The sequence below is a fragment of the Cataglyphis hispanica genome, chromosome 8, assembly GCF_021464435.1.
Source record: "Cataglyphis hispanica isolate Lineage 1 chromosome 8, ULB_Chis1_1.0, whole genome shotgun sequence".
Lineage (NCBI taxonomy): Eukaryota > Metazoa > Arthropoda > Insecta > Hymenoptera > Formicidae > Cataglyphis > Cataglyphis hispanica.
This window is the reverse complement of record NC_065961.1, coordinates 8,161,893-8,189,880: the sequence shown is the minus strand read 5'-3', so window position 1 is coordinate 8,189,880 and position 27,988 is coordinate 8,161,893. Positions and strand designations below refer to the sequence as shown.

The 27,988-nt window shown below is 37.8% G+C and overlaps 1 protein-coding gene across 6 annotated transcripts; it reads left to right on the top strand.

The window, feature by feature from the left end:
- The first annotated feature begins 1,630 nt into the window (after positions 1 to 1,630).
- LOC126851306 (dorsal-ventral patterning protein Sog) lies at positions 1,631 to 27,422 on the top strand. 6 transcript variants are annotated; one of them, XM_050595116.1, is made up of 9 exons: positions 1,631 to 1,828; positions 3,255 to 3,627; positions 14,629 to 14,732; positions 15,806 to 15,935; positions 18,918 to 18,983; positions 19,201 to 20,988; positions 21,369 to 21,517; positions 22,178 to 22,504; positions 23,813 to 27,422. In XM_050595116.1, exons 2-9 carry the CDS (start codon positions 3,498 to 3,500, stop codon positions 24,002 to 24,004), a joined length of 2,886 nt encoding a protein of 961 aa, XP_050451073.1. In that variant the 5' UTR covers positions 1,631 to 1,828; positions 3,255 to 3,497; the 3' UTR covers positions 24,005 to 27,422. The 6 variants fall into 6 exon arrangements, with proteins under 6 accessions (XP_050451073.1, XP_050451071.1, XP_050451074.1 ...); XM_050595117.1 differs by lacking the exon at positions 1,631 to 1,828 and adding an exon at positions 2,448 to 2,589; XM_050595115.1 differs by lacking the exon at positions 1,631 to 1,828 and adding an exon at positions 2,473 to 2,589 and having other exon boundaries at positions 3,086 to 3,627.
- Positions 27,423 to 27,988: the final 566 nt, after the last annotated feature.

Sequence of the window (27,988 nt, the reverse complement as noted above, 5' to 3'; positions counted from 1 at the left end):
CGTGACAGCGCAAGGGTGGGCTGTGACAGCATGACAGGCGCGACATACCTTTGTCACTTGAAATCTCGCCATCGAGTATACAAGACTAGCATAAGTTTCTTTCAAATGGATTTACAAACGATCTGTAACAGTTAAGAATACAGCCTGTAACAGATAATAATGATTTGAAGGATTTTGAAAAAGGGGAGAGAAAGGTGCGAGACGAACGAAAAGATAAAGATTATCCATAAATAAAGAGAGAGAGAGAGAGAGAAGGGGGAGGGGATGCTGTCGGATCGTGCGCGGATTCTCGCACTCGTCGACAAAATCTGCCGTAAAATTCGTTTCAAGGTAAAAGATGATTTTCTTGGAAATGAATACAGCGAGCATGGTCCACGACGAATGTGCATCCGGCTTAATACCCCACTATACAGGACGAAGAATGCCGCCGCAGGTATATCACGTGGATTCTGCGCCAAAGCATTATCCTCTCCCGCTTCCCGCCTTCAAACGCTACACAATGTTGCACGCACGCGCGCACACACACACACGCCTTGCTTCTTTTCGTCATTTTTTTCTCTCTCTCCTTGATGTTTCACACTTTTCTTACCTGTTTATAATCTCTTTTTCCATCTAATCTGTGCGTACGTATGTATACAATGCGCGTGTATGCACGTACATTTCTGACATTTTCGAATAAATAAAGAAAAAGAATACGTAATGCCGATAAATAATGCCAGATTATACACATGTACTTTTTGTATAAAAAAAAACTACTTATTGTATGTGTATCCATTTACTCGACAGATTTGTCATAATGTGTCGGAGAGAATAATACATCGTATCGTGTGTCATTATTTCATATAATTCTTAGGTATACGATTGATATCGCAAAAAAATGGCTGCGCTCTATTCATCTTTATCGACAACGATCGAATTCAAAATTTCCATTTTTCCAAAGACCATAAACATAAAAAGTACGAAAGATAGATTGCGCTTATTATCTATTAACAATTTGTGCCAAATGTCAAAATTAGAGAAAGAAGACAAGTCTCGGAAGTATGTTTATCTCTTTAACTAGAGAGAAATTGTTTCCATGGTAACCATAGGAAATTCATCAGTTTACGTTACGTATATTATAAATTTCCAGTACTGGCAATGAATTTGGAGGAACACGATCATAGTGCTAAGTCTGAGAGAGAAAAACACCAGACTTGTGAGACATTGCGTTCTCAACATTTGTTCGATTCGCGCCTCTCTCTATATTGTCTACGGCACAGCTCTTTTCAATTCTATTCCTGTAAATAAATGTCTTGAGAAAAATGACAGTTTTGCAATTGCGCTTATTCTTCATCAGCGCCGTGAAATATATTTCATAAGAAATCGTCGGCGTAGTATTCTCTTACGGAATAGATAGCGATGTCGATGTCATTGCGTGGCGTGGCGTGGCGTGGCGTGGCGTCGCGTCGCGTCACGGTGGTGACGACCTTTGCGGTGCCCATCGCGTCTCGCATCACGCATCTCGCATCGCGCGCAGTCAGTTTAACTCAGCTCTCTGCTCGAGGTAGCGAGAACGAGGGTGGGGATGGCGTACTCGGTCACTCGCACGCCTGGCGTTTGGCGTTGCCTCGCACTCGCACACCTCTCGAATGCCGGACATCGCGGCGATTCGCTACACACCCGCTACATCGCTACACCCACCGCGTGCGCGCGCGCGATCGAGGACCGAGGATCGAAGTAACATATCGCACGCGCACGACAAACGACGATTAAACCCTGACTCGTGCGGTTGGCGACTGGTGCAGCTTGCGCGTGATGTGACAATCCCGACACCAAGCACTTGTCGCAGGTACATGTATCGAAAGTATATTTTTCAAAACGCCGATCGCGCCAAAATCTCTCATTTGTATATCATTTTTCAACGCATTTTCGGACGCAACGGAGTTGCGGATAACGATAACGGGTTGCTTCTTGTCGCAATAATAATCGCCATAATTTCCATAGATTTTTTATTTTTTTTTTCGCGAGACAGGATCGATCGAAAAGCGTGCGGTATAGCACGTGGCTAACAATTGTAAAAAAAAAAGAGTAAACACGACACCGTATACATGGTGTGTGCGCATGTTATGTATACTTATTAGAGAGAGGGAGAGAGAGAGCGTCTCTTTCGTTGGCAGAGGTGACGAAACACCTTCACCGAAAAAGGTGAAGGAATATACGGAAGAATGTAGAAAAGCTTTCGATATATCGTTGCGATATTCAAACAGCATTGTGTGTTCGGAAACTCGCTCCTAGACGATACACATTTCCGCAATCTTGCAATCGCGTTTGTAATCTCATTCGAAAAGGACAGAGTCGCGACGACGGTGACGGCGACGGTGACGGCGACGGCGACGGCGACGGTAAGCGACTCCTCCTCCTCCTCCTCCTCCTTTTTCTCCTCCCACCAAAGACGAAATTCACGAGACGGCTCGCGGCTCGCGGTCAGTTAGTCAGTCAGTCAGTCGTTTGCTATCCGATACGGTTAACGCGCGGCGCACTCGTCAACGGAATCAGTGCCGCCGCATCGATGCGCACCGGCGTTACTTTGCGAAGGGGAGCAGGCGAGAGGTAAAGAGAATAACAGAGAGTCGTATCGACGCGCGAATAACGCGAGGGAGAACGGAGAGCGAGAAACGCGGCAAAAGACAAGAGAATAACAAGAGCGAAAAGAAGAGAGAGAGAGAGAGAGAGAGAGTGTGTGTGCGCGTGCGTGTGTGCGTGTGCATGGGCGCGCGCGAGCGAGTAAACGCGGGACCAACAGAGCCGACGACGATGAAACCTTTCCGCTCTCCCGTGTCTCTTCGTCTCGAGACATTCTCGTAGCATCGGCGCACGGTACGCGCTCTCGAGGGGCCGGTGGAGCGGTGAGGCGCGAGAGGAACGCGAATCGAGAAATCGCAGAGTAGTAGCGGAGTCGCGAGAGAGAGAGAGAGCGAGCGAGGCTTTCTCGCGGTTCGCTTCGCTTCGTTCCCTCGTCTCTCGTCCCTCCTCCGAGTACAAATTTCGCGGCAAGATCAACTTGAACTTTTTCTATACGTGCATTTTTCTCGATACGTCCTGTTAGAATAGAGGAGACTCGGATTATGTCGCGCTTTCGAAATATTCAAGTTTAAACGTCAGTTATACGCGCCGTTTACGCGCCATTACCCAAGCGGCGAGAAGAGAGGCTAAATAATTACGTAGTAAATGAAGTTGCGCGAAAAGTTTTGTGCAGTGAACGTGCTTGTTGATAGATTAGTGCCGCGGCTTCGACGACGGCGAAGAAAGAGAGCGAGAGAGGAGGAGAAGGCGCGCTATACCTATGCGTAAAACATCGGTGCGAGTGCCAGAACCGAATACGAAAGAGTAACCAGCTGATAAACGGCGAAGAAGAAGGAGGAAGCGGAGGAGGAGGAGGAGGAGGAGGAGAAGAAGAAGAAGAAGAAGAAGAAGAAAAGGAAAGAAATACGCGTCGCGAGAGACCGAGAGTCGCCAATATGCATTTTCACAACGGTCTGACATTGCCGATTCTATTCATCATCGCTTCCTGCCCTCTAGTATTGCGCGCGCGGAAGGTCGCACCCTTGATAGAGGACGACTGGGCTAGAAGACCTCACCGAGCCGCCGGTAAGTAACGATCCCTCATTGTAAATACATATTTACATAGTACACTCTTGTACGATTCTTATTTCGATCGATATCGTCAAACGGAATATCTATATCATAAAGCGCTCGACGATATCGCAAATCGCCAATTGTCAATTGCCAATTGCCAGTCGTCGCGCGAGCGAGCGAGCAAGCGAGCGGTGCAGTTTCTTGTCCTTTAAAGGTTAGAGATCGTCGCGTGAACACGCGACGTGCCTCGACGTACTACTCTACGAGTGTGTGGTCGCGGTGATCTTATATAATGAGAAATGCGCGCGAAAGAAACACCAAACGAGAATATAAGTATCGGTGCAACCACACACAACGCATATCCACACATTCGTGACATAGCTTAATGTTCTCTTAATAATCACAATAATTTCTTCGCCATTCGCGTCATTTTTCATACAATGTGCAATGTGTAAATTGCCTACTTTGCATTTTATAAATTTCTGACAAATCGGTGCGATACCATTGTCTCGACAAAATTTTTCTTCATTTTAGTGAATTTTCGCGAAGAGAGAGAGAGAGAGTGAGAATTTGGAGCATACAAGCAGAGGGAAAAGGACCCAAGTAACTCATTTCTCTTCTTTATATGGATTTAGCAGTGCCCACCGGTTTGCTCGCGCGGCCCCTTTTTCCTTCTACAATAATATTTTCTTCCTTTTCTTATACATATACATCTTTAATATTCCGTCCTATGTGTATTCTAGTTTTTATTTTCATTTTCCTGGATTAACGCGCGCGCAGGGCGTCTCTCTCTCTCTCTCTCTCTCTCTCTCTTTCTTTTTTCCTCTTTTCATTGATGTACATTATCGAAATTATAAACACATTGGTCATTTTTATATTTGTTATATATTTATGCGTGTATAGAGAATGAAACACCAAAGCTTCGTATATAGTTTGTCCTGAAAAAATTGCGTCATGTACATAAATGTATAAGATGTTGATCAAATAGCAGTTTATGCGAAAGATATTATTTTACTATGTCTTTTTTTTAACAATAGCACAATATACAAATCGATTAATATTACACGTTGAAAATAACAAACAAATACATCACAATTATCACACAGAATTGCTGCACGTGTAATAATTGCGGATAGATTTTTAAAATATTGAATTTTTGTAGGTAAAATATTATATATAACTTTCGTATAAAAGAACCAAGATAATTAAAAGTAAGTAGTTGAGTTATAATAATATCAACTCGACATATCGAATCATTTCCCGGACAAATTGCTATATCTAAATCTTAAATATTTTAATTTGCAATTTATCGCTCGCGAAATAAATTTCAAAAATAATAACGCTTTGATTATTTTTTTACTTATTTTGCAAATTGTAAATTCAAAATTAGATGAATAAGTTAATGATAAACTGAGTCAGTATATAGATAGAGCACAAAACTAAATGACCGATTAATTTTACAAATAATAAATTGACAAAATTATAAATTATCTTATAGTCGCTTCCGTCATCGTTCAATGTTTCTTCCTTCTTTCTCGTTAGCACTTCCAATGTCGATATTAACCGCACGGTTCATTTTACGTTGCGATACGAATAGGAGAAGGCGAAAATCAAATGGTTACACAGATACAAAATTACGATGACATCGAGACAATCTTAAATCGCGTGGCCAAATTTACACAATGTTGCTTATCTCTGTTGCTAACGAATAGTATACGCACTCGTTTTAACATAATTTTTCCATCTGTCATTTTTTACAACACGAGAGTGAATAAGTGAATTAGTCAACTCTTAGTACTATCGCGTGTCGCGATTATATTTCAAGAGATGACAATACGATCGTCGATTTACATACGATTGTCATTCGCGTGACTCCTGACTGGAAAAGATAACGGCGCTCTGTGTGTGTGTGTGTGTGTGTGTGTGTGTGTGTGTGTGTGTGTGTGTGTGTGTGTGTGTGTGTGTGTGTGTGTGTGTGTGTGTGTGTGTGTGTGTGTGTGTGTGTGTGTGTGTGTGTGTGTGTGTGTGTGTGTGTGTGTGTGTGTGTGTGTGTGTGTGTGTGTGTGTGTGTGTGTGTGCGTGCGTGCGTGCGTGTGTGTGTGTGTGTGTGTGTATTAGTCGTATTATCTGTAACAGTAAACGCGATTTACTAAGACATGTGAAACATAATTATTTCTTATACGCGCAATTAATTAATTTTCGCGATAATCGCATCTCGATTAGCCATTGACTCGAGCAGTATCAGATTAATTAATGAGTATAATCGATATCAAGCGCGAATATTAAGATTTATACCGATAACATAACTTTGACTAATTATAACATATGAATCGTATATGTATACGATGATGATGCCATATGATATCAACGTTTATCCGTATTGAATCCATTCGGGAATGAAACCCATTCGACATTCGACTCATGCATCAAGATATATATATATGGATAATCACAGTTTTTAGAAAAGGAATATTTTTACATTTTTTTTCTTTGGATTAATAATATTTACGTAATGCCGTACACCATCAGCAGTACACTCTCGCAAGAATAAAGAAACATTGTTTCTATACAAATTATTTCATCTATACATATGTAAACATTAATTACGCACAATTAGAGATACAGAGCAATGATAAATAAAGATATTTTGGCTGCTAAAGATGGCATTTAGCTCACTCTATGCGTCTCATTGTGTTCGAATTCGACCCAATTTTATACGATGGTAGATTACTTGGTACGTGAGCGCGTATTTAAAAAATAACACGTCTGGAAGTTTTACATAAATGGACCTTATTCACGTGGCGGCAATGCAATCGAGCCCTTTTCTCTCGCGAGCGCGACGCTCGATCCTCCGTTCGACAAGATTCGCGGCTAATTGGCTGCAGCCACGAAGACAACGCGGCCGTTGTATATTAAACGAGTTTAGTTTAGAAGCCAATTTACTTGCTTTTTTTTTTTCAAGTAGCTAAAAGCTAAATGTATGGCGTTCAACAACGCTGCACATGCTGAACGCGCGACGTCAATTTAAACTGTCATCTTCTTTATGCGTAGCGCTATTTTATTTAACGAATTTATTCGACAATTATATTACGATTACACAATCTATGATCGGAGCAAGAGAGAAATAAATAAATAGAAAGAAGAAGGCAGAGGATGAGAAGTTTCTCGGAAACGTTAAAAACATTCCAGCTCCCTATTGTATAATTATGCCAGTATGGAACGTATTATATATTTTGTCGTGTTGTTTAATTGTATTAGCAAATAAAAAATTTAATATATAATATAAACAACTATCGCACAAATCTTACAATCTGTTGAAGAGTATGAAATAACGGAGAAATCTCTCGTATCTATAGGACAGTGTGTGTGCGTACATAGAGTCGTATACGCACAGAGATTTTATAGGAAATTAATTCTGATCAAAAAGTTTCCGATAAAACATGGGTCGAAAAATGCTTTCTTAAAAAGTCAACTCCCCAAAAATTCTGAAATCGCGCGTGGTTATTTTATACATTTTTATAAATATCAGGAAAAGTATGCGTTTTTCAATAAAAAGTACCGAAAAAAAAGTAGAGAATTAACTTATCTTTTAAATGAGATCAAAATATAAATTGTAGTACGTTTCCAATCACCATAGGAGGAAACACTTGTTTGTACGTTTGAAACTTATCTCAAAATCTATGAAACGTACTAGAATCATTTTGATTTCATTTAAAAGATAAAAGATTTCTCTACATCTTTTGTTTCGGTACTTTTTGTTAAAAAACGCATACTTTTTCCGATATTTGTAAATAAAACTGTATAAAATAATTGTGACTTTAGAGATTTTTGGGTGCTAACTTTTTAACGAAGCATTTTTCGATCCATATTTATAGAAAACTTTTTATTCAACCTAAATTTTTTATAAAATCTTACTGGGCCGGAACGTTTAGGCCCAAGCTTGTATATTGTACGAATGCGTGAGAAAGGAAAAATATTTTAGACCAAATACTTGAGCACACATTTTATAAAAACTGACACGTAAATTAACGCACATTCGAAAGAGAGATGTGTTAAATGAAACGAATCGGCGATAAGAAACTTGGCCGCTTGGCTATTTTTTAATTACATTGATCGTCCGATGATTTTTCGACTTTTTCGACGGTCGCGAAATACACAGGGATCAGGGATTTCTCTAAAATCAAGATAGTGCTCGTTTCGCGTCTCTCCCGTTTCTCTGAGAAAGGCTGCATCGTGCCGAAGAGAGGATCGTATATATTTAGACGAGCTGCAGACACAAAACGACTTACCACCACCTCCGCGACGAACGCGGCTTCTTCGTTTCTCTTTTCTTCTTCTCCTTCCTCTTTCCTCCTTCCCTCCTTCCTCCTTCTTTCTTCGTTCTTCGTTCTCTGTGAACTCATTCCCTCTATCTCCTATTTCATTATCGCGGATATACACATGGAATCTGGATAAGAGTAAGAGTAGTTGAAATTAATTGTAAGCGCTAAGCTCAATGTGTCTACAACCTACACAGTCTACAGCCAACAGCCAAAGTAAATAAATACTTTGGAAAATATCGCACTTTTTTTTTCTAATAGGAGATTTACCGGAGATTTCTCAAGATATCGTCTTTTATCGCTCGATCGATTTGCATCGACTTGAGACAGACCGCCACCAACCGGACAAGGCACGGCAGGATGGGCAAGATAAGTTGCCATTATCCTCGAATGACATGGGTGTGGTTTATACTTTATACATTTTCTCGTAGCAAACGGCCTTCGCGATCGTATCTCGTTAATCAATTGCACTGTGATGAATGTAGACGTAGTGATAATTTGAGAAGTTTGGAAAATTTGTCAACGTATGTCGGGATAATTAAAGAAACATGTTGCGCATATCTGATAGCATATCCGACTACATATATATGATAGACTTTTGTCTGTTGGTTTCTTTGCTCGGACAAGGCATACATATACAGTATGAAAATCACTAAACGCAACGTAACACAATTCCTCGATATGCGTATATATGTATATATATTTTTGGATAGAAATTTTATGTATTTGCCATCTCTTCTAGATATAGTAGCGAATGGTAAAATTTACTTTCAAGCATATTCATTTTCCACATAAAATTATACAATATCTTGTAGGCGGATTTTGTGAGAATGGAAAACGAGGGAAAATTCTCCTTTTATCGATGTTGCGCGAAAATGATCAATTTAGTTAGAGTTTTTATCTTTCTTCCGCGTTCACAAGTGCGTCCGAGCGTGCCTAATTTTAATTATATAAGACGAATCGCGAATCTTTCAATAAAATACATAAATTTTTACCTCGTTTCGGTTTTATCAATCTTGTTGTGAATGTTGGGAGAAAAAAAGATTGTCGGCAAATATAAAGTACAATTAATAATAGCCCCGTAGCTATATAATCTAGTATAGTCGTGATAATCGCAACTGCGACGATGAAATTTCATCCGGGACGTGGCTTTGAAAATATATCAACATTATCTCATATTCATACATTAACATATTCTCTTTTATGAATTTTTATTTTATCATCTCGCGCGCGGTAAGGTATAACCGCTAATCGGTACCGTTAATGTCACTTATATTCCTTCCTGCTTAGGCCGTTATACATACTAGACAAGGCTTCAAGAGTCGCGCTCTCATCGTATCATTCGTATCGCATCGTTTCGTGTCGTATCACACATCGTATCGCGAATTAGTTTTATTACAAAAACACACGCGCGCACACCGTTAAATGGATCGCTCCCTTTTTTTTACGTATACCTTGTATTGGACGACTTATCCTGATTTTACGAGCCATCTCAACTTGATGTTTGCGAGAGAGATAAGATGCATCGTTTTATATACATTATTCAACATTAATATAGGATTGATCGTTCGTTATCTATCGTCTATCGCAAAAGTATTATCGTCGCATAAATATAGGGGCTTCCTCGGAAATTTATTCTAATTGCAAGTAGAATGTCGATGTTTTCAAATTTGGTTAAATAGAGAAATAAACCTGCCGTTAGCAAACGTACGTGCGTGAACGATAAACATCTGATCGAAATGTCAAATTGTCATCGATTACACAATGCACGACACGAAAAGCATACATTTTTTGTAAATATATACATATAAATTTAGATTTTTCTGGCAAAAGCAAAAATATATAATTATTTTTTTTATATTAATACAATTATATGTATCCTCCGCTATTGTTGACACTCGTTGACACTATTGATTTAACTCGTGTAGTTTCAAACATGTAAGAGTGAATAGATATCACTTTCCATTTCTCTCTCTCTCTCTCTCTCTTCCTCGTTCGCGCACGTGCTTTTATATCACAAAAAAAGAACAATTTCGATCGCAATATCTATGAACGAAATCGAAAGGCTTTTTTCCTTCTTCTCATTGTCAATAGCGATCGATCGTCGCTCCGATAAATTGAATCAAACTGATTTGTTCGGACCGAAGCGTAATGTATATTATTTATCATATGTGTTTATTCTCGCATTACAAAGTTAGTGGAAGGAAAAGTAGATACGTCATCGGCCAATGATTATTCTTGTTGTTATTTTTTCCGCTGCACACTAATGGATATGAGGGCTTTTCCGTCACATATCTACGTCACATATTTAATTGTGAATAATGTTCGAGAAGATTAATATTTTTACAAAAAGTGTCGTATATATATATAAATTATTTTTTCTCTGAAATTTTGATGCTGTTTACAAATAATTTCTTTTTATCACGCGCATAACGTACAACCGATACATTGTACTTTTACAAAACTGAATTGATCAATCAGTTTCTTGGCTGGCGAGAGCATTGACACACGTGCCAGCAGAGAAATTTGAATAATACGAATGAGCCACTACATGAGTCGACGTAGTAGCGGTTTATGTATTAGATAGTTTTGACGAATTTAAGCTAAGCTTAAGTTTTGGCATAATCCCAATAGTCAACTCGCAATGACTCTCTTCTCTTGTCTTTTTATTTATTTCTTCGATAAAATATATTCCTCTTTTTCTAATTGGATTGAGAAAAAGAAATGTTTTTTTTTTTTTTGGTGCGCGAGACTAATTTGAATGCTTTGCGCGAGAAAAAGAAACGATACCGCTTTACCTGATATTTTGTTTAACGGATATTTATATACGCGTACATACATACATACACATATTCTGTGTACGTATGTAGGAGATTTGCGGTGTCGACGGCGCCCTCGCACCCTCGCGCCCTCGCGCCCTCATCGCTTATCAACGCGGTCGTCGCGCGATCGACGCGATTGAGGGATTGGCCGAAAGGCTTGGCGAACGTGAATGCATCGCATTACGCGTGCACTGACTCAAGTCGCAGGCGCAAGGTCGGCATTTCTGAGCTGTGCGTGATATCACAGAAGTGTACGGATATATATGTATATAGGGATATACTGGAAGAATTTATATATCAAGAGACACGGTAGTGTTTCGCGCCAAATCTTATAACTTGGGAAGATATATGCACTTTTTTTCATTCTTTTATTAAAAAGATTATTTTTCTCATATATCTTATAGTTATAATTAAAGCATGCTTTTTTTAAGAACACTTGTGGAATGAAAAATTCATGAAATGAAATAAAAAAAAAAAAAAATAAATAAAATATACGCTAAAGAATGGATTCGCGTACTTGCGTCGCGTAAATCTATGTGCCATCAGGTATTAGCGCGTGGCGCAGAGCGAATCGACGCAGTTCACGCATACATAAATAATCGCGACGACATCGCGCTATCGCCTACGTGTCTATCCGCTTTTAGCGGAGACGCTAAAACGTCTCGTGAGCCGGCACGGCGCGGCGAGGCGCGGCGAGGCGTGGCATGGCGTGGCGTGGCGTGGCGTGGCATGGCGTGGCATCACTTGATGAAAAGAAGAAAGGCGAGGCAGGCGGCATCGCTCCAAAAAGTCGTGCTCGAACATTGTCCGAAACCGTCATACCGTTTTGATACCGCCGTGTAATATCTTACGAAGATAATCGTGTCGTCTCTTGATCTTGATGTTTATAGATGAAGATGCTTCACGGTCATAGGCGACCGTTACATAAAATGTAGAACAATGTGCTACGCTTGATATCTCAAGGAAATCTAGAGAGAGAGAGAGAGAGCGTTGTATGTGTGGGTATCACTCTTGTACCGCTACGTCATTTTGGCGAAAGCTCGAAATTAAATTTATGAAAATACAAACATTATTAATAATATTTTATCTCTACAACTTTGCAGAAAACGATAGAAACGAATATTTCAACTGGCTACTTGTACAAATGTATTGAGACATCAGAGAGGAGAAAGAGTGAGAGAAATGTTGTTTTTAATCTATAGAAATCGAATGGTTTTTTTTTTTTTTTTTTTTTTAAAGAATAATGTTTATAATCTTGAAACGATATTTTAGAGAAAAAAAGAAACTAAGACCAACTTGGAATAAAAAAATCGACTTTATGATTTCTAAAGTTTAAATTTTACAAAGAGACCCGGTGCTTTTGTTTTTTGTCAGTCTTTTTATTTCTCTCCATTATGATGCGATAGGATAACCGTCTTATATACGTGCTTCGCATCACAATGTTACGATGAGACTTGAGAGCGGGCGCGATGCGAAAGGTGATGTGAAACTCGAGACGAGACGAGACGAGAGGATAGATGCCGAAAAGAAAGAACGAAGAGGAAGAGAGACGAATAGCGAGAATCAACGGATAGGCGTCACGTTCGTAAATCTATCCAACATGAGAGAGAGAGAGACGCACAGGAGAATGCGAGGGTGGAAAAGCGAAAAACGAAAGGTGGCACATGTTTGCCATTCGTTTTAACCGCTTTGCGGATTATGGTTTAGTTATATTCCGGTGCATGCTCTTTTCCACGCTCGCATTATTTATATTATCGTAAGCAAAGACGTACTCATCAGCACCCGCGATGAAAATGTAGATGCGCGCATTCTCGCGAGTGTGTTTGTTTAATCAATTCGTAAAATCGATTTTAATATTAATTGTTTTGTCTCGTCTTTTATTTTATTCAACATAAATTTCAAATGTTGAAATGATTGCCATTGACGAATCTTAATCATTATTATTGGCAAATATCGTTTGAAAGTCTACGGATTATAATTGCGAGTAATTGAAACGCGTTTTTTTCCAAATGCACAATTATATTGAATAATATATAATAATTGTTTATAATTATTAGAGATATTTAAATATATTTATTTATTTAATCTTTAATTATTGTAAATATATACAGCTAGATTTTATATTAAAGAGAAAGAGAAAGTTGTAGGTGTGAAAAAGCCATCGAGGAAAGCCATTGTGAGGAAATCGAAACTAAAAAGATCAATCAACAAATTATTATTATCAAAAAGGCAGAGAGAGAATATTAATATTATCGATTTATCTTACGCGGCATTCTATACTGCGTGACTCACATATTTTTGATGTAGTATTAGTTTGATTTCGTGACTCTCTCTCGGACTCCTACTTACCTAAGGCCGCGACTTTGCGCTTACGTTAGAACAATTTAGCGCGCGCAGTGCAATGACCTCGTGCAAAACGGATTTTTTTGCATTTTTTTTCTTCCTTTCTCTTTTTTTTTCTCTTTATGGTATTTTTTAATCAGCAATGCTGGAATGGGAAACCTGCACATTTTTTTTCTTCTTTTTCAAGCATATCTCTCATTCCCTTCCCTGGCATATATATATATATATATATATATATATATATATATATATATGCGTGTCATTCGCATAAATTTATACACCAGGCATATAATACATATTGACATGTAATATGCCAATTATTTACTCATCTGTTAGACAACGAGTAAGATGCATTGCCTTGTCCGAGAATACTCTTTTATAAGAAATTTTAATAGAATTCTGCTAATTGACTGTGAATTAAACTATGAATTAAGAAAAACGGCAGCGCGCTATATTTGCTTGGCAAAAATAAAAATATTGTGAAACATAGTCGTAAGGGCCGAGACACATAAAAAGACTTAAGCAGTAAGACTTAAGACGTAAACGAATTGACCAATCATCGGTCGAATAGTAAGGCAACCATATTGAAACTTAAGCAACGCTGAAAATTTCCTATGGATGAAATTCTCAAGTCTTAAATTTTATTGCTTAAGTTTTTTTGTGTGACTTGACGAAAACAATTTCTATTACGTTATTTTCAGAATGCTTTCAACCTCGTATTTATTTTTACATCGAAAGGTAAAGACAGCGCAAGTGTAAGACGATGAAACTTTCGCTAGTTTTTAGTCGCTTTCACATTTTTTTTTGACGGAAAAGAAGATGAGTTTAAGAAATTAAAATCGCGAATATATATATACTATTAATTTTTACTAATTATGTTATTAGTTTGGTTTAGAGAATTTAATTAATTTTTTCTTTTTTTTTAATTTTTACATCTATATAGTTGTTATAAAGTGCACGCACGCACTCATATAGACAAGCACATGCACATATCTGAATTGTAATTCAGCGCGAAACGATCAAAAGATTCCTACCACTGTGTCACTGACGGCATCGATTAATCAGTTGTGCGGTATTTGTAAACAATGGCTAAAGTTTTACATTACATCATAAAAAATTACGTCGTTGACTAAGCCTCAACGATGATTTAAAGAACGCGCAACGCATATTATCGATAAACGCGAATGAATATGCGTTCAACTCGTGCACATGCCGAACGTATTACGTTATATAGCCGCATTAAATTGCGCCTTATTCGTCAATGATGGCAGCGGAAAGCCAAAGTGTAGACAAAACATATTTGCACCTGCAATATACGTATAGGCATCTTCCTTTTTCTAATAATGTATATACATACATATATATTCTTAAACGCGAAATAAAAATTTATCTCTATATAGTATTCTACGATAATCGATAATAATACAAATAGAGCAATTTTTTAATTTTGACAATTTATAATATTTAATATTTTATATTTGAACGATATAATGATTTTGTCGATTAATCCCTTTTCCTCTTTGTTTCAGAATGCACTTTTGGCAAACAGATCCGCGAACTAGGCTCGATATGGTTCGCGGATTTAGGACCGCCTTTTGGAATCATGTATTGTATCAAATGCGAGTGTATACCGGTACGTAATACAACGTAATACTTGTGTTTTATTCGCATAAAATATTTGTACACGCGTATATGTGTCTAAACGCACAACTCGTTTATCGCACAATTCACGTATTAAAACACGTTGCATCTCTCACGTATAGTGTTTGGCGAACATACATGGCGTTTATCATAATAAATAATTTCAGTACGATGTCACTAGAATTTATCAACATATATGAATAAAGAGTGATTCGTAAGGACGCGACGCCTCTTTTCTTCGCTTTGGAATTTATTGTGGAGAAACATGCTATAGTGTTTAGATGCTTGTTGTAAACGTGCGTTAATTCGATAACGTCACACTCGACTCTAACGAAGGATTGAAAGAGATTCTTGAAAACTGTATTGCGATCGATCGAAAAGATGAAAAGATGAGAAGGAAAGACGGAAGAAAGTGAGAGAGAGAGAGAGAGAGAGAGAGATGCTGTGTGTTATGTTCGGCTCGTGAGCGCGACGTCTATTTTTAGACTTTAGAAGAATGACAGTCCCCCTCTTTCGTGTACACGAGGAGCTATTGATAGGTCGCGATCTTGGTTGTAGAAGAAGCAGACGCGTCGCGTGAATCACACGTCGTTACGAGAAGTCTTGTCTCCTCTCTCCTCGCTTAAAGTCATCGCGGTAATGTCGCGCGGTTCGTCGAACGCGCCACGCTTATCCTTCGTCGCGCGGAGTTTCAAGATGAGATGAGATGAGATGAGAAGAGGGAGAGTCGCGCATTCTCAATATAATACAATCGGGTTTGAGAATTAATATACATATCGTCGCGTGCTTTTATCGTTTTTATCATCATGGCGCGTCACCAGCCATGTGCAATAAGAGATAAAATAAATATATTAATATCTTCTTTTATTTTCTTCTCCTATCAGCATCCTTTTTATCGTCGTGATCAAGAGTAACAAAGTAGAATAAGCGGTAGTTCAAGTCACAAATATAAAGGAAACATGTTGATTTTATGAATGAAAAGACAGAGCGCGATGATGCGTATAGTTTGCTTGGAGATGGCAAAACTAATCGGCGGCTAACTAACTATCGTTTGTCGCTTTTCAGGTGCAAAAGAAACGACGGATCATCGCGAGAGTCCAATGTCGCAATATAAAGAACGAATGTCCGAAACTCACGTGCGACGAACCAGTTTTACTACCGGGTCGATGCTGCAAATCCTGTCCCGGTGACTTGAGTAAGTTGTGCGATATATCTGATTAATTTTTCATCATAAATATTTCCTTTGGTTTTTTCGCTCAATATCATGGAAGAAAGCAATCTCTCCGAGCAATCTATCCCGACTATGCGATTTACTCGATCCGCATTCTATCGCGACTAGTGTAGCGGCGATACAGATTAGATTTAGGTATCCGCAAAGAGAAATAGACGGCGTTGCGGGAGAACTCGAAGAATTTGGCCCAAGCCGCCGATGCGGTGAAAGTAGCGTATCTCGCTCGCACACTGATAAGGTTAACGGATAAGCTTTGCGTGCGTCAGCAACGCAATGGTAATGAGCAAATTGCCACGAAATGTTTCGCTTAGCGATACTATCGCTTTTACGTGACATATTTATCGCTACATCAATTGTTTACCCGAATAAATCGTATATTGACGCGTTAAATCTCTCGGGTACAAACTGCAATCATATTTTTAACGCCGTTATCGCCGCTTTCGCACACTAATCGATCACTGCATCGTTTTACTTATTTTCAGGAATGACATGCACGATAAACGAGGATAAAAAAGTTTTCCATATCTTTATCTAGAAATAAGCGGAGAGAGAGAGAGAGAGAGAGAGAGAGAGAGAGAGAGAGAACGGCGGGTGAGGAGAATGGTTCTCGCCTAGTGATGAAAAGAAAAAGATAAAACGATGGATGAAGAAAAAAAAAAAAAAATAGAAAAAGGTATAAAAAGCAGAATTGACCGATCGCGTTCTTTCGAGAGGCAACTCGAGTTGTAATCGTCGAAGAGAAGCGGAGTGAGAGGAGATGAGGACGGACGCCACGGGTTTAGCGCCATGGCGCCGGCTATATTACCGCATGGCGTCACTTCGATTAAGCCGTGCAATCTAAATGTAAATATTAGCATACGTAATGATCGGGCAGAACGCAGGCAGCGAGAATAAGAATAGATGGGCGGATGAGGCGAGAGACAGAGAGAGAGAGAGAGAGAGAGAGAGAAAAAATGTGGAAGAGAGATTGTAGCAATGGATACGAATTGCTCAGGCGGCAGTACAATAGAAGTCTTTTATATCATTTATGCAAATTCATTTGATCGTTCCTTTCATTTCTCGATATTGTCCAAGCGCTTATAGAGACAAAGTCGTTACATTTTTACAGTCGCGTATCGCGCTAATTATTGGCGGTGCAACGAAAAAGATGCGTATAAACATATACATATATCTATCATGCAATTAGGTTAATGTGACACTTTTGATAAAACGCTCTCGTTGTCGCCGCGATTCTTCCATGACCAACAGTGATAATACATATAGAATCATTTTTTATAATCCCACCCCTGTCGCGCTCTCTCTCTCTCTCATTTGCTTCTCGTAGAAAGTTGGCGCGTCAAATTTATTTTCCGCACAAGATGATTCGCCCTAATAATCATCATTCGTCGTAATTGTCACCGCCGTCTGATAGGAGCTCGTTGCCCCAGCTGATGAAAGGTAAAACTTGGCGCGATTATCAGCCCTTTTTCTTTTCAGCTTTATTCCACGAGAAAATATTAATTGCGACCATTGAACTCGTCGATTGGACCGTCGCATCGATTCTCATTCGATTCTCGTCGGTTATGATGATACGCATAAACACACGCGCGCGCGCCATCACGAAAGTATGATTTTGATTCTTGGCGTGTTATAAATTAAATTAGACATTCCTGACGCGTGCGTCAGTATTGGATAAAAAAAATTAAACGCAATTTAGAGTATGTCGGATTATTCGAGAAAAGAATCTTGAGCGATCGCAAAAATAGATAGTCGCTTTACGAGCGAGACTATTCGACTTTTATGTCAGTTGTTTGCATGGACGACTGGAGTTTGCACATTCAAAAAATTCAAGACAATTTTTATTTGACTAAAATCGATCGACATATTTGTTAGATGACTTTTTAGCCAAATTCGCAAAATGCGCGGTGAATTGGCAAATTTTTGTCTTGTATATAGAGATATGAGAGGCATTAATTTATTGAGGAAAATAGATTTGAGAAAACGAGGAGGCGTAGAAAGCACGACACGTAGGATTAATGAGAGCAATTAATTATTACATTATCCGCTGTGCTCTTTTTTTCGATTTATTATAATGACGCGATAGAATTAACGTCGCGCCGTCCGTCGCGATTAGATTCGATTAGGCGGAAATAGTTTAGTCGATAACTGTGGTTGGTCTCACGCGTGTCGAGAGAGGCGTATTGTACGTTTTGCGCGAAGGCAATTAACGTCTCTGTGGCGCTGAACCGGCGCGGTATGCGCCATAAAAGTAACATTCAAAGTAGCAGCGGTTGGCGCCAGTCGACTCTTTTTCTTTACCGCGCTCCTACCAGGCATTCTTTATGATCGCATGCTACCACCGGCTGCTGCTGCTGTTGAGTCGAGTGTTGGACTGTTGGACATCGACGATCAACGATCAACGATTGATCGTTTATTTTTATTTTATGCCTATCCTCTGTGAGAGATGAAAGAGGAAGGGAGAGAGAGAGAGAGAGAGAGTTGCCAGTCGGGCCGCCGGTATGCGTCTGCGTTTCATACCATGTAAAACAAAATGTAAAACATTCGCCATTCTCTTGCACAGACAGCTTTATGCTTCCGAGTCCTAATTGTTCTGCCGTATAAATATATTTGCTTTTATTATAACCTACGCGAGACTTGTAAACATATGTGTGTGTGACGCTAGTCCCTAGGTATGGTATATTCTTCTAAGACAAAGGCAACAGGAGAATTCTTGGAAACGACAAGAGAGAAAAGATATTTCAAACGAAGACGAAGAGGAAAAAGAACGCAAAAATTTGATCGATTAATTTCATCGAATGAATTTGATAAAAACGACATATTTCGTAAAAATATAATTCTTATATTTTTACATTAAATTGACAAAAGTTTAATAAACGAAAGAATTGCATCGAATAATAAAATAACAATAAATGCAGTATTTACGATGAAATAAAACTTTTGTTACAGACACAGATATAGTGCAAGATTTGCCGGCGCAATTAACTTCGGAAGAAGAGGAGCGAAGCTTAAAACGTAAGATATTCTTTCGAGTATTTTTGAAAAATTCTTGACATATTCGCAATGATGGCGTATCGTTCCTATTTATTTGAAAGAGTCAAAAACAGACTCGGAAACAGATTCATGATTGCTCCATTATTTATGTCGATATGTTATGCTTTTTCCTTTTTTTCTCAAGTAGCTTAGCTTAGTTTAGCTTTAACTCTAATGAATCTCGTATCTGTGATTGCAGATTTTGGCACCCTATTAACGGGCAGGACGTCACAATCTCTGCGTCGCGACAATTTGAATCCAACATCAATGTACAACAATGCGTACAACTATCTGGCAACAGGTCGTTTCAGCTTCCAACGCAAGAATCTCTACTACTCGTTTTATCTGTCCGCATCGACGCCTCGACCGCGTAGTATACAGTTCGTCGATGGATCCGGCAGCATTCTCGAAGAACAGGTAATGGATCCAATCGGTGGCACCTATCAAAATGCCACTGGCAAGCTTTGCGGCGTATGGAGGCGTGTGCCGCGCGACTATCGTAAATTATTGCGTGAAGAACGTCTGTATGTTTCCTTCATTTGGGAACCCTCGTCAAGTCTGACCGGTCAAGTATCTCGATATCGCGCATTATCGAGCGAGCAGTTTTCCTCGCTATTAGAACCAACGATGGGCGTCGATCGATCATTAATGTCCGGTGCAGGCGCGACGGCGATCGTATCCGCTTCATCCGCCTCGACACCATCGATCCATGTATCGCTTGTCTTCAACGGTCTCTTCCTACCAAACGACGTAACTGACGTTCCGCTGATCGTTCAGTTGGAACATCAGGAAAAGGATTACGTGGTCCTTACTGAGGAGATAGTGGTGAAAAAGCCATCCAATGAATTAAATTTCGGTGAGATTCGTAGCGCGCTCTCCGGAACTGATCTCCGTTTGTTAACCCGTGGCAAATTGTCGATTAGTATAATGTCTCGCAAGGATCCGCAGGCTCTTCGACTGGCTGGTACGGTTGGTCCGCGCGCAACTTGCGATATATATCAAACATTACTATTGTCGGAGACACCGTCCGCGGCATCTGGATTGGCTTGGGCTTTTCTCGATCGTATCGGAGCGCTACGTTATGGGGTTCAATTGATAGGACTCGAGGAGGAGAGTCCCCTGGTGACATTAGTGGATGAGGGTGGAAAACGGAGAACAGAACTCGAGGACTTGACGCCCTCATTGATCAACGGTCTCGCAAACGGTTCCTTGGATCGGCCCGGGCCGAGACTCTTACAGCCGCTCTTCAACGAGGAACTCTCTGTAGTTGCTGCGAGTCACCTCGGCTCCATGTTACGTGGCAGACTCTTGGAAAGACCTGTGGCGGATGCTAGAGACACCGCCGCGCCCGTATTACTACGGAGATCGACTAAAGAACCGACGTATCCTGGACCAGTCGGTCTGATATGGACCGCAGTAGACCTGGACTGTTCTCTACATTATGAGCTAGAGCTCGCTGGTTTTCCTTCCTCTTCTCAGGAGCCACGGACGTTCCGTTTGTATTTGGAGACAATGCCTCTACTGGCGCAAGGTGCTCCCGTTGCCAGGAGGCTCCTCGAAGAATTTACGGGATACTCTTTAGAAGGTTCAGTCACCGGATTGTCACCGATGGAGCTCTATAGGATCGAATCGGGCATCGGTTTTCTCGAAGTAACAGATAAACAGGTTACTCACATCTTGAAGGCTCCCTTCAAGGCTAGGGCGCCGTTTAGCTGTTTGCCGCATTACGCCGACAATGACATTGCGTCCGTGGTGGCGTACAATCTGCAGCCACCCAGGTCAGATATCGAGACTGGTGCGTGTTTTCACGAGACTAGATTCTATGAGGAGGGCACACAATGGACATCGAGCACGGATCCTTGTTCGATGTGTCATTGCTATCGCGGCTTGGCACGATGTGATGCAATGCCTTGTCCGACAGTCTCTTGCCCGCTGGGAAAGCAGCTTAAGCAACCATTGTCTGGTCATTGCTGTCCGATATGCGTTGGTAAGAAGAAATATATTTATTTATTATATTCATTAAATGTATTCATTTATTTATGTGGGAAAAATAGGAAAAATTGAATTCTTTAATATGAAACAGAAAATCAACACATGTATAAACTGAAAGAGAAAATGATAATAGAATCAATTAAGAAAAAGTACAAGAAAAAGTAAAATAATATTTGAACATGATTATTGAATTATAGTAAAAATCTACAATAATCAAATAAAATCAAATGTAATCAATTTAATATAAGAAAGAGTTTCGACTTTTGAGAAAGGTCTTAAAAATTGAAAATATTTAAAGAGAATTGTAGGCTAATACCGCTACACCTAAATTATCGCTACATTATTAGTGTTTAATGTATTGTTAATAATATTTAGCACCGCTGATTGTCGAAACTAACACAACGATCAAAATCAATATCACGAGAGGTTGTACGTTGGCTGGACAATATCATCTTGCAGGATCATCTTGGCATCCGTATTTACCACCAGTAGGATTCGATATTTGTGCGATTTGTGTTTGTGACGTAAGTTTTGATTCCTTTTTATTAGAATTTCTATTATCGCAGACGCACAATTAGATGGTTATAAATTTGAAAATTTTTGAAATAATCTACGTGAAAAATTTCTTTCTTTTAAAATAATTTTTTTTTTTTTTTTTTTTAAGAGAAATAGAAAAGAAATGAAATATATATAAAATATGCAAGATTTTTTTTATTTATCGCGTATTTTTTCAACGCATAATACAATTACATTTTAATTCAGATGTGCCAAATAATATTATAGAAATATTTTACAATTTTCCACTTTAACTAGCTACCATAAGAATTACTTATAATATGTAATTAAAAAATGGTAAAAATATTTCTTTACAACACGTGTTATAGTCTATATTTATGATTTATGACACATTACATGTATTTGCAATAAATGTATACAACATACCAACATTTTTCACTCTATGTCCATACATTTATGTAGTATGTCGCTAAAGCTACGAAAAGAAAATTTCTACACTGTCTCTCTTTCCTTCTCTCGCGAAAAGTATTAATAATGATTAAAATAGGATATAATAAAATAAATTCGTCAGAGAATGTTACTTTACATTACTCTGGCCTGAGCAAGTGTAAAAAGTCGAGTCACCTCTCACGTCCGCAATTTACAACGGAAATCCATTTGTCTCGTAGGCTGTCACGCTGGAGGTGAAATGCCCGCGGGTGCAGTGCCCGCCGCTCGAGTGCGACGAGAAGATCGCCTTCAGGCCGGACAAGAAGGCTTGTTGCAGGCAGTGCCCAGTAACAACGCCTCGTAGCAACATAACTACCACCGCTTTAAGCGACATCGCGCATCTACCGAGAGATCAGGCTTTACCTTCGACGCGGCGTACCACGGAAGAGATACTTTCTTCTGGTGGCTGCAAATATCCTCTCGGTGGACCCTATGAGAATGGCATGGAATGGCATCCTCGAGTGCATTCCCACGGTGAGATGAAGTGCGTCAAGTGTCGTTGCAAAGTAAGAATTTATTTATCAAATTATCGAAAAAGGTTATATAAATAACGATATATAAACATGTAATACGCATCACAGTTATCGCCATATCTTTGTATAGCAAAACATTATAGATAGAGGCTTTGTTTGATTTTAGTTATCGAAAAATTTATAAATTCAAAAATGTTTAAAATTAAGATATTAAAAATGAGTTACACAGTGCGCATGAGAGACTCTTGTCGCGATTCGTATTATTACGAGGCTATTTATGAATAAAAGACGTTTACGTTTTTTCTCTTCCTCTCTCTCTCTCTCTCTCTCTCTCTCTCTATCAATCGTGTCTAATCGTTTTAATTGAATCGATGCAGAACCATTGCATCTTGTTGCCAAGCAGAGAAAATCTAAAACTCTGAAAGTTGATGTATTTACTTCTTAAATTATCGCTAAAGTTGCTTCGTCTCAATATCTAGACAAGACACGTATCAAGAGAAACCTTTAAGGAGATAACTTTTAAACAGATTTGTGTTTGTCTGGTTCCTCTCCCCACCATTATAACGTTCATTCATTAAGATGAAAATGGAACGTACGCGCTGTGGCCTCGGCTGACTTGCGTCTTGCATCGCGTCACGTCGCGACGTTAAGACGGAGCAAAAAATAATCGTCTCGATCGTGAGAAATTTAACAAATTATTTTAAATAAAAAATATTTTATAAATATAAATCAAATTTGGTTCTCAAGGTTCTCAAGGTTATCAAGATTAATATTACTGCCGAAGGATTTTAAATAATTTATGTGATTTTTATATTTTGTTTATTTGAGAAAAAAGGGAGAGAGAGAGAGATAAAAAGAATACAAAAGAAACAATTGTGAAATTTATGAAAGGCAAAAAGAAAATGATAGCACATTTATGAGTTCCGTTTATCAAAAGCCATTTTTAAGAAATTTATGCATTTTTTTTTTTTAAATTTATTATTCGAATTGTTTTTGATAAAAATAATATTTATAAAAAATAAAACATACATACTAACTCATACAAAAATTGAAATTAAACATTTTTAAAAATTTCAAGCAAAATTATTTTATAGAAATAATGCATTATTATAGAGATATATTTGCGCGTATTTTTTTAATAATACAAATTTTGATGATAGAAATTTTTGATTTTTTTTGGAAAGCTTGCTCCTTTTCTTATTTTCCTTTTTGCGGTAAAAATTTTTATACAGTTTTATAAAGGTTTGAAATAATTATTTACATTTTTCGCAATATTGTGAAGATTCTTTTCGAATACGCGGTAATATAAATGGTAGTAAAGCCGCTTTGTATATGTTTCAGAACGGCGAGGTCAGGTGCGACAGGAAACGCTGTCCACGATCACTTTGTAATTCGATCGCACATCAAATGAAACGTGGCGAATATGTGACGGACGTCGATGACTGTTGCACAGCTCAATGTCGCCGCGCGAGGCGTCATCACCGCAATAATCCGGCATCACGACATTCTGTGACGCCTCGTGAACTGAGCTGAGTCTGATCGTCTTGCGAAAAATCTTCTCCGGTCTATGAAGAACCTTGCCATGTGCCATGCCATCATCGTCGGGTGATGATAAAATCAAGTCGTCGATCGTTCGTGCCGCTATTTGTCTTGCGCGTGTCACGAACGATTGAGGAGAACCTTCGAAGCGAAAGGAAATCAAACATACTTTTATACATGCGTATATATATCAAGATTGTGAGAACTGGATTAGAAATATATCCGAGATAAGCTGACTTTTACGAATGGTAATGCGAAAAAGATCGACGAATGAATTTATTCCGTCGGAAATACATATGTAACTCGCATTCGACTGGGCGGAAAACGGTGCGCGAATCTTGTCGCAGAATTTCGTAAGGTTCGATGAGAAGAGAGAATAAGTAATCAACAATGTTGTATTGATTGCTCAAAATTTATTGTCGATGTTAAAGTCAGCGAACGCGTGTAGAAATAACATTCGTACGTTTACAGAAGGTTAAGAAAATGCTAGTGTAATAAAAGGAAGAACGTGGTTATGTGGTGGATGACATGATATCGGATGCTATTCTTATCCGCGACGCCCGTCCGCTCGCTCGTTTGCTCTAGAGCCTCCAACGCCCGCAGCTAAACGCTTATTAATCAATTGATCCTCATCAACGGGTAAAATGCAACGAGAGCGCCCTTCTCTTCGTAAGGAAGGACATTACGAAAAACGTTAAGAAATATGCGAAAATGAAGGATGAAAATTCGGATAGGAACGAGTTTTTCATCATGTCATTGTTACAGTGCCTACTGTACCTATTAATCTCTTCGAGTTACCCAGCAACCAAAGAAGACTGAAAAACCTCCGATGGCGGCATCAGTTATTACGCGATTTCTAATGTTTTCTAATAACTAAAACTCATTATTATTATTATTATTATTATTATTATTATTATTATTATTATCATCATCATTATTTCTATTATTAATATTAAGTATTATTACTGCTATTGCTTATACTATAATTTTAATACCATTACATAATTGGCATAATTATAATCACTATATATCTGCTGCTATTTCATTTTTCTTATTGATTTGATCTTTGCCGATAGTTACGATCAAATCTAAATTATCGCTGATAAGAACGTATTATTTATAGAGTGCATTGCATATTCATATAATATGAAACATTTGACTGGGAAAAACATGGTAACATTGTTATTCTATGATGCAGTAAAATGTTTGTCAATGATAGCAGTCATTGCTATAAGTATATTTATAATATTTAAGTTGTATTTATTATTAGAAATATATATACCTTTCTTCAATCGGCTCACATATCAGATCCTAGAATAAATGAATTAATTTTGACACATCTTTAACAATTAATTAACGCGCGTTGTCTGTGAGACGCAAAAATAAATATAATGTATATAATACATGTTAATCAATGCCAGAACTTTTTTTCTTCATAGGTTTTTGGTCACAATTTAAAAATAATATCTCATTAGTCATAATTGAATCGGGAGCCATTCTCTTTAATAATTTTTAAAAAATTTTTAAGCAGCAATTTTTTTAACCATGTGTCGATACAAACAGATGATTTGTCATATATGTATGTTTTATGTATTTTTGTAGGATACAAATGGTATTTTATAATCTTTATTCAATTGGCCACAAAACTACTAAATGAAATACGGATATCGGATATTGTAATATAGAAACTATTTAAGAGCTCTTAAGTCGAGCTTAAAAATTCAAATTATATCGATTAAAAATTTTTTAAATAGCATTTAATGTTGTTACTAAGCCGATCGGCAAAGAAACATGTTTTAACTCAATAAACATGGCAAATATTGCATTATTAGAGTAACAATCTGACAATGAATCTAGTAACCAACAAAACAATTTGTATATGCAAGTGCCGATACTGCAGCCGAAAACTTTAGAAGCGAATTTTGCGTTTTCAGGTTGCATTTATCAATGTTAAAATCGTGACAGCTTACTGATTCACTTGTTATTTAACTTTACTATTTAATGTAGTGTGTATCTCTGTGAAGACATTGATTCACAATTTGTCATACGTGCCTTATTGTATGAATATAGTCATCACAGCTGACATTAACGCTATGTCGCATGTGCGAATATTTTGTACATAGTATACAATTTAATGGCTAATCTTATTTTAATGATAAATCATCATTATACATTTGATAATTATTATTAATATTATTTATATATTATTATATAACTCTTTTAGCGCCATCCAGAGTTTTCCCTATATATAGTATTTCTGTTTATTATCGATTTATTATATTATCATGATTATTTAAAGTCATCCTCATATGCAAGTTATTGATTTTTTAACGAGTTGATATTAATTTGATAAACAGATTGTTCTTATTTTGACAAGCTTTATGCGTACATGAAGCTATATTGAAAACTGCTTTTTTAATTTAAATTTAGTCGTTAACATAATCTATAATGTTTGTTGAAAACAAATTTCTCTCCTTTTATTATTTTATTATTTTATTATTTTTTTGCGTGCGCGCACATCCACCCACACACACACACACAATATAAGTGTTATATAGAAGTGTGTTGTTGTTTATTGTTAGCATAAAGTTTGCAAAAAAAAAAAATATGGGTGAGAAGCTGACATTATTAAAAGTGATTATTGCGGTCTAGCATCGTACATGTATACAAAAATTTGTTATGCCAAATTGCTTAGATCCGAAATACAATTCCGTTAATTATCTGCAATAATTACAATGATGTAATGTCGCGATACGATACCTAGTAACGTGAAATCATCAGTAAAATGTATAAACGTAGATAGAAAATATAGATTGTGCATATATTTTATGTTATTTGTTAAGTCCGTATCAGATTACGAATTGAAAATTTAAGATTAAAAATTGGAATTTGATTAATCGGAATAAAATTAAAATTTTGTTGTCCCGATTGATCAAATTTCAATCTTAAATTTTCAATGCATAGTTTGATATGAGCTTTAGCAATTCGTGCGCCAAAATTACAAAAAGAACGCACAATATCTCCGAAGTATGTTTATCTTTTTTTAATTCTTTTTTTTAAATTTTAGCGCAACACTTTTGTTTGATACACGCACAATCTCTATTTCCTACGTCTGATGAGAAAGGACAAATTTATATCCATGCGTTCAAATACAATGTCCGTTCGACGTGTTTTTTAAGATATTCTTCAATTTATATAATATATGAAAGAGGTAAGCAAAATTACTATTAATGTTATGCTTTTTTATACAATGCAATAATATCAACGAAATATTTCTGCGACAAGGTAGGCTGCTGAGAAATGTATGCGATGCGCACTCTAAGAATTTTAATGCAAATCGATGTTATTCTGTATTGTGCCAAAACGATTTTAATTAAAAAAATGACGATTATTATTATTACTATTAAAAGAATAGCAATTTGTCCTATACAAAACCTAAAATTTCCTAAAAAAAAAAGAATGAAAAATGTCATCGGGTAGGAATTTGCCAACGGACGTATGAATCACGTAAATCGAATAGATGAAACCACCAATGAGACCATATAATAATGACTCACAAATTCGATTGATATTCTATGTACAGATCCTCTTTTCTCAAGCCGCACATTTCTCCATACTAACTGCAATGTATCATCATTGTAGAAAAGATCATTGCGAAACAAGAAATGTATATAAGTATATATTGCGATCGATATGGATTACACGTACTATATATGCGCGGATTAAAGAAGATCGATCTAATATTAGGCCATGAATAAGATGACCGAGAACATTATTTTATTATATGACTGATGCAGTTCGCGTCCACTTGCAAATATAAAGTGTCCATAAAAAATTTGTGTCTAAAAATGTCATCGCGCTACTGACAAAATGTGTCAGCGTGTTCATTGATAACGATGAATGAAAATCATTTCGAATCGATTATTATTGTCTCATCTTTTGTCTCATCGTAAGCAGAATATTTATTTAAGAATAACG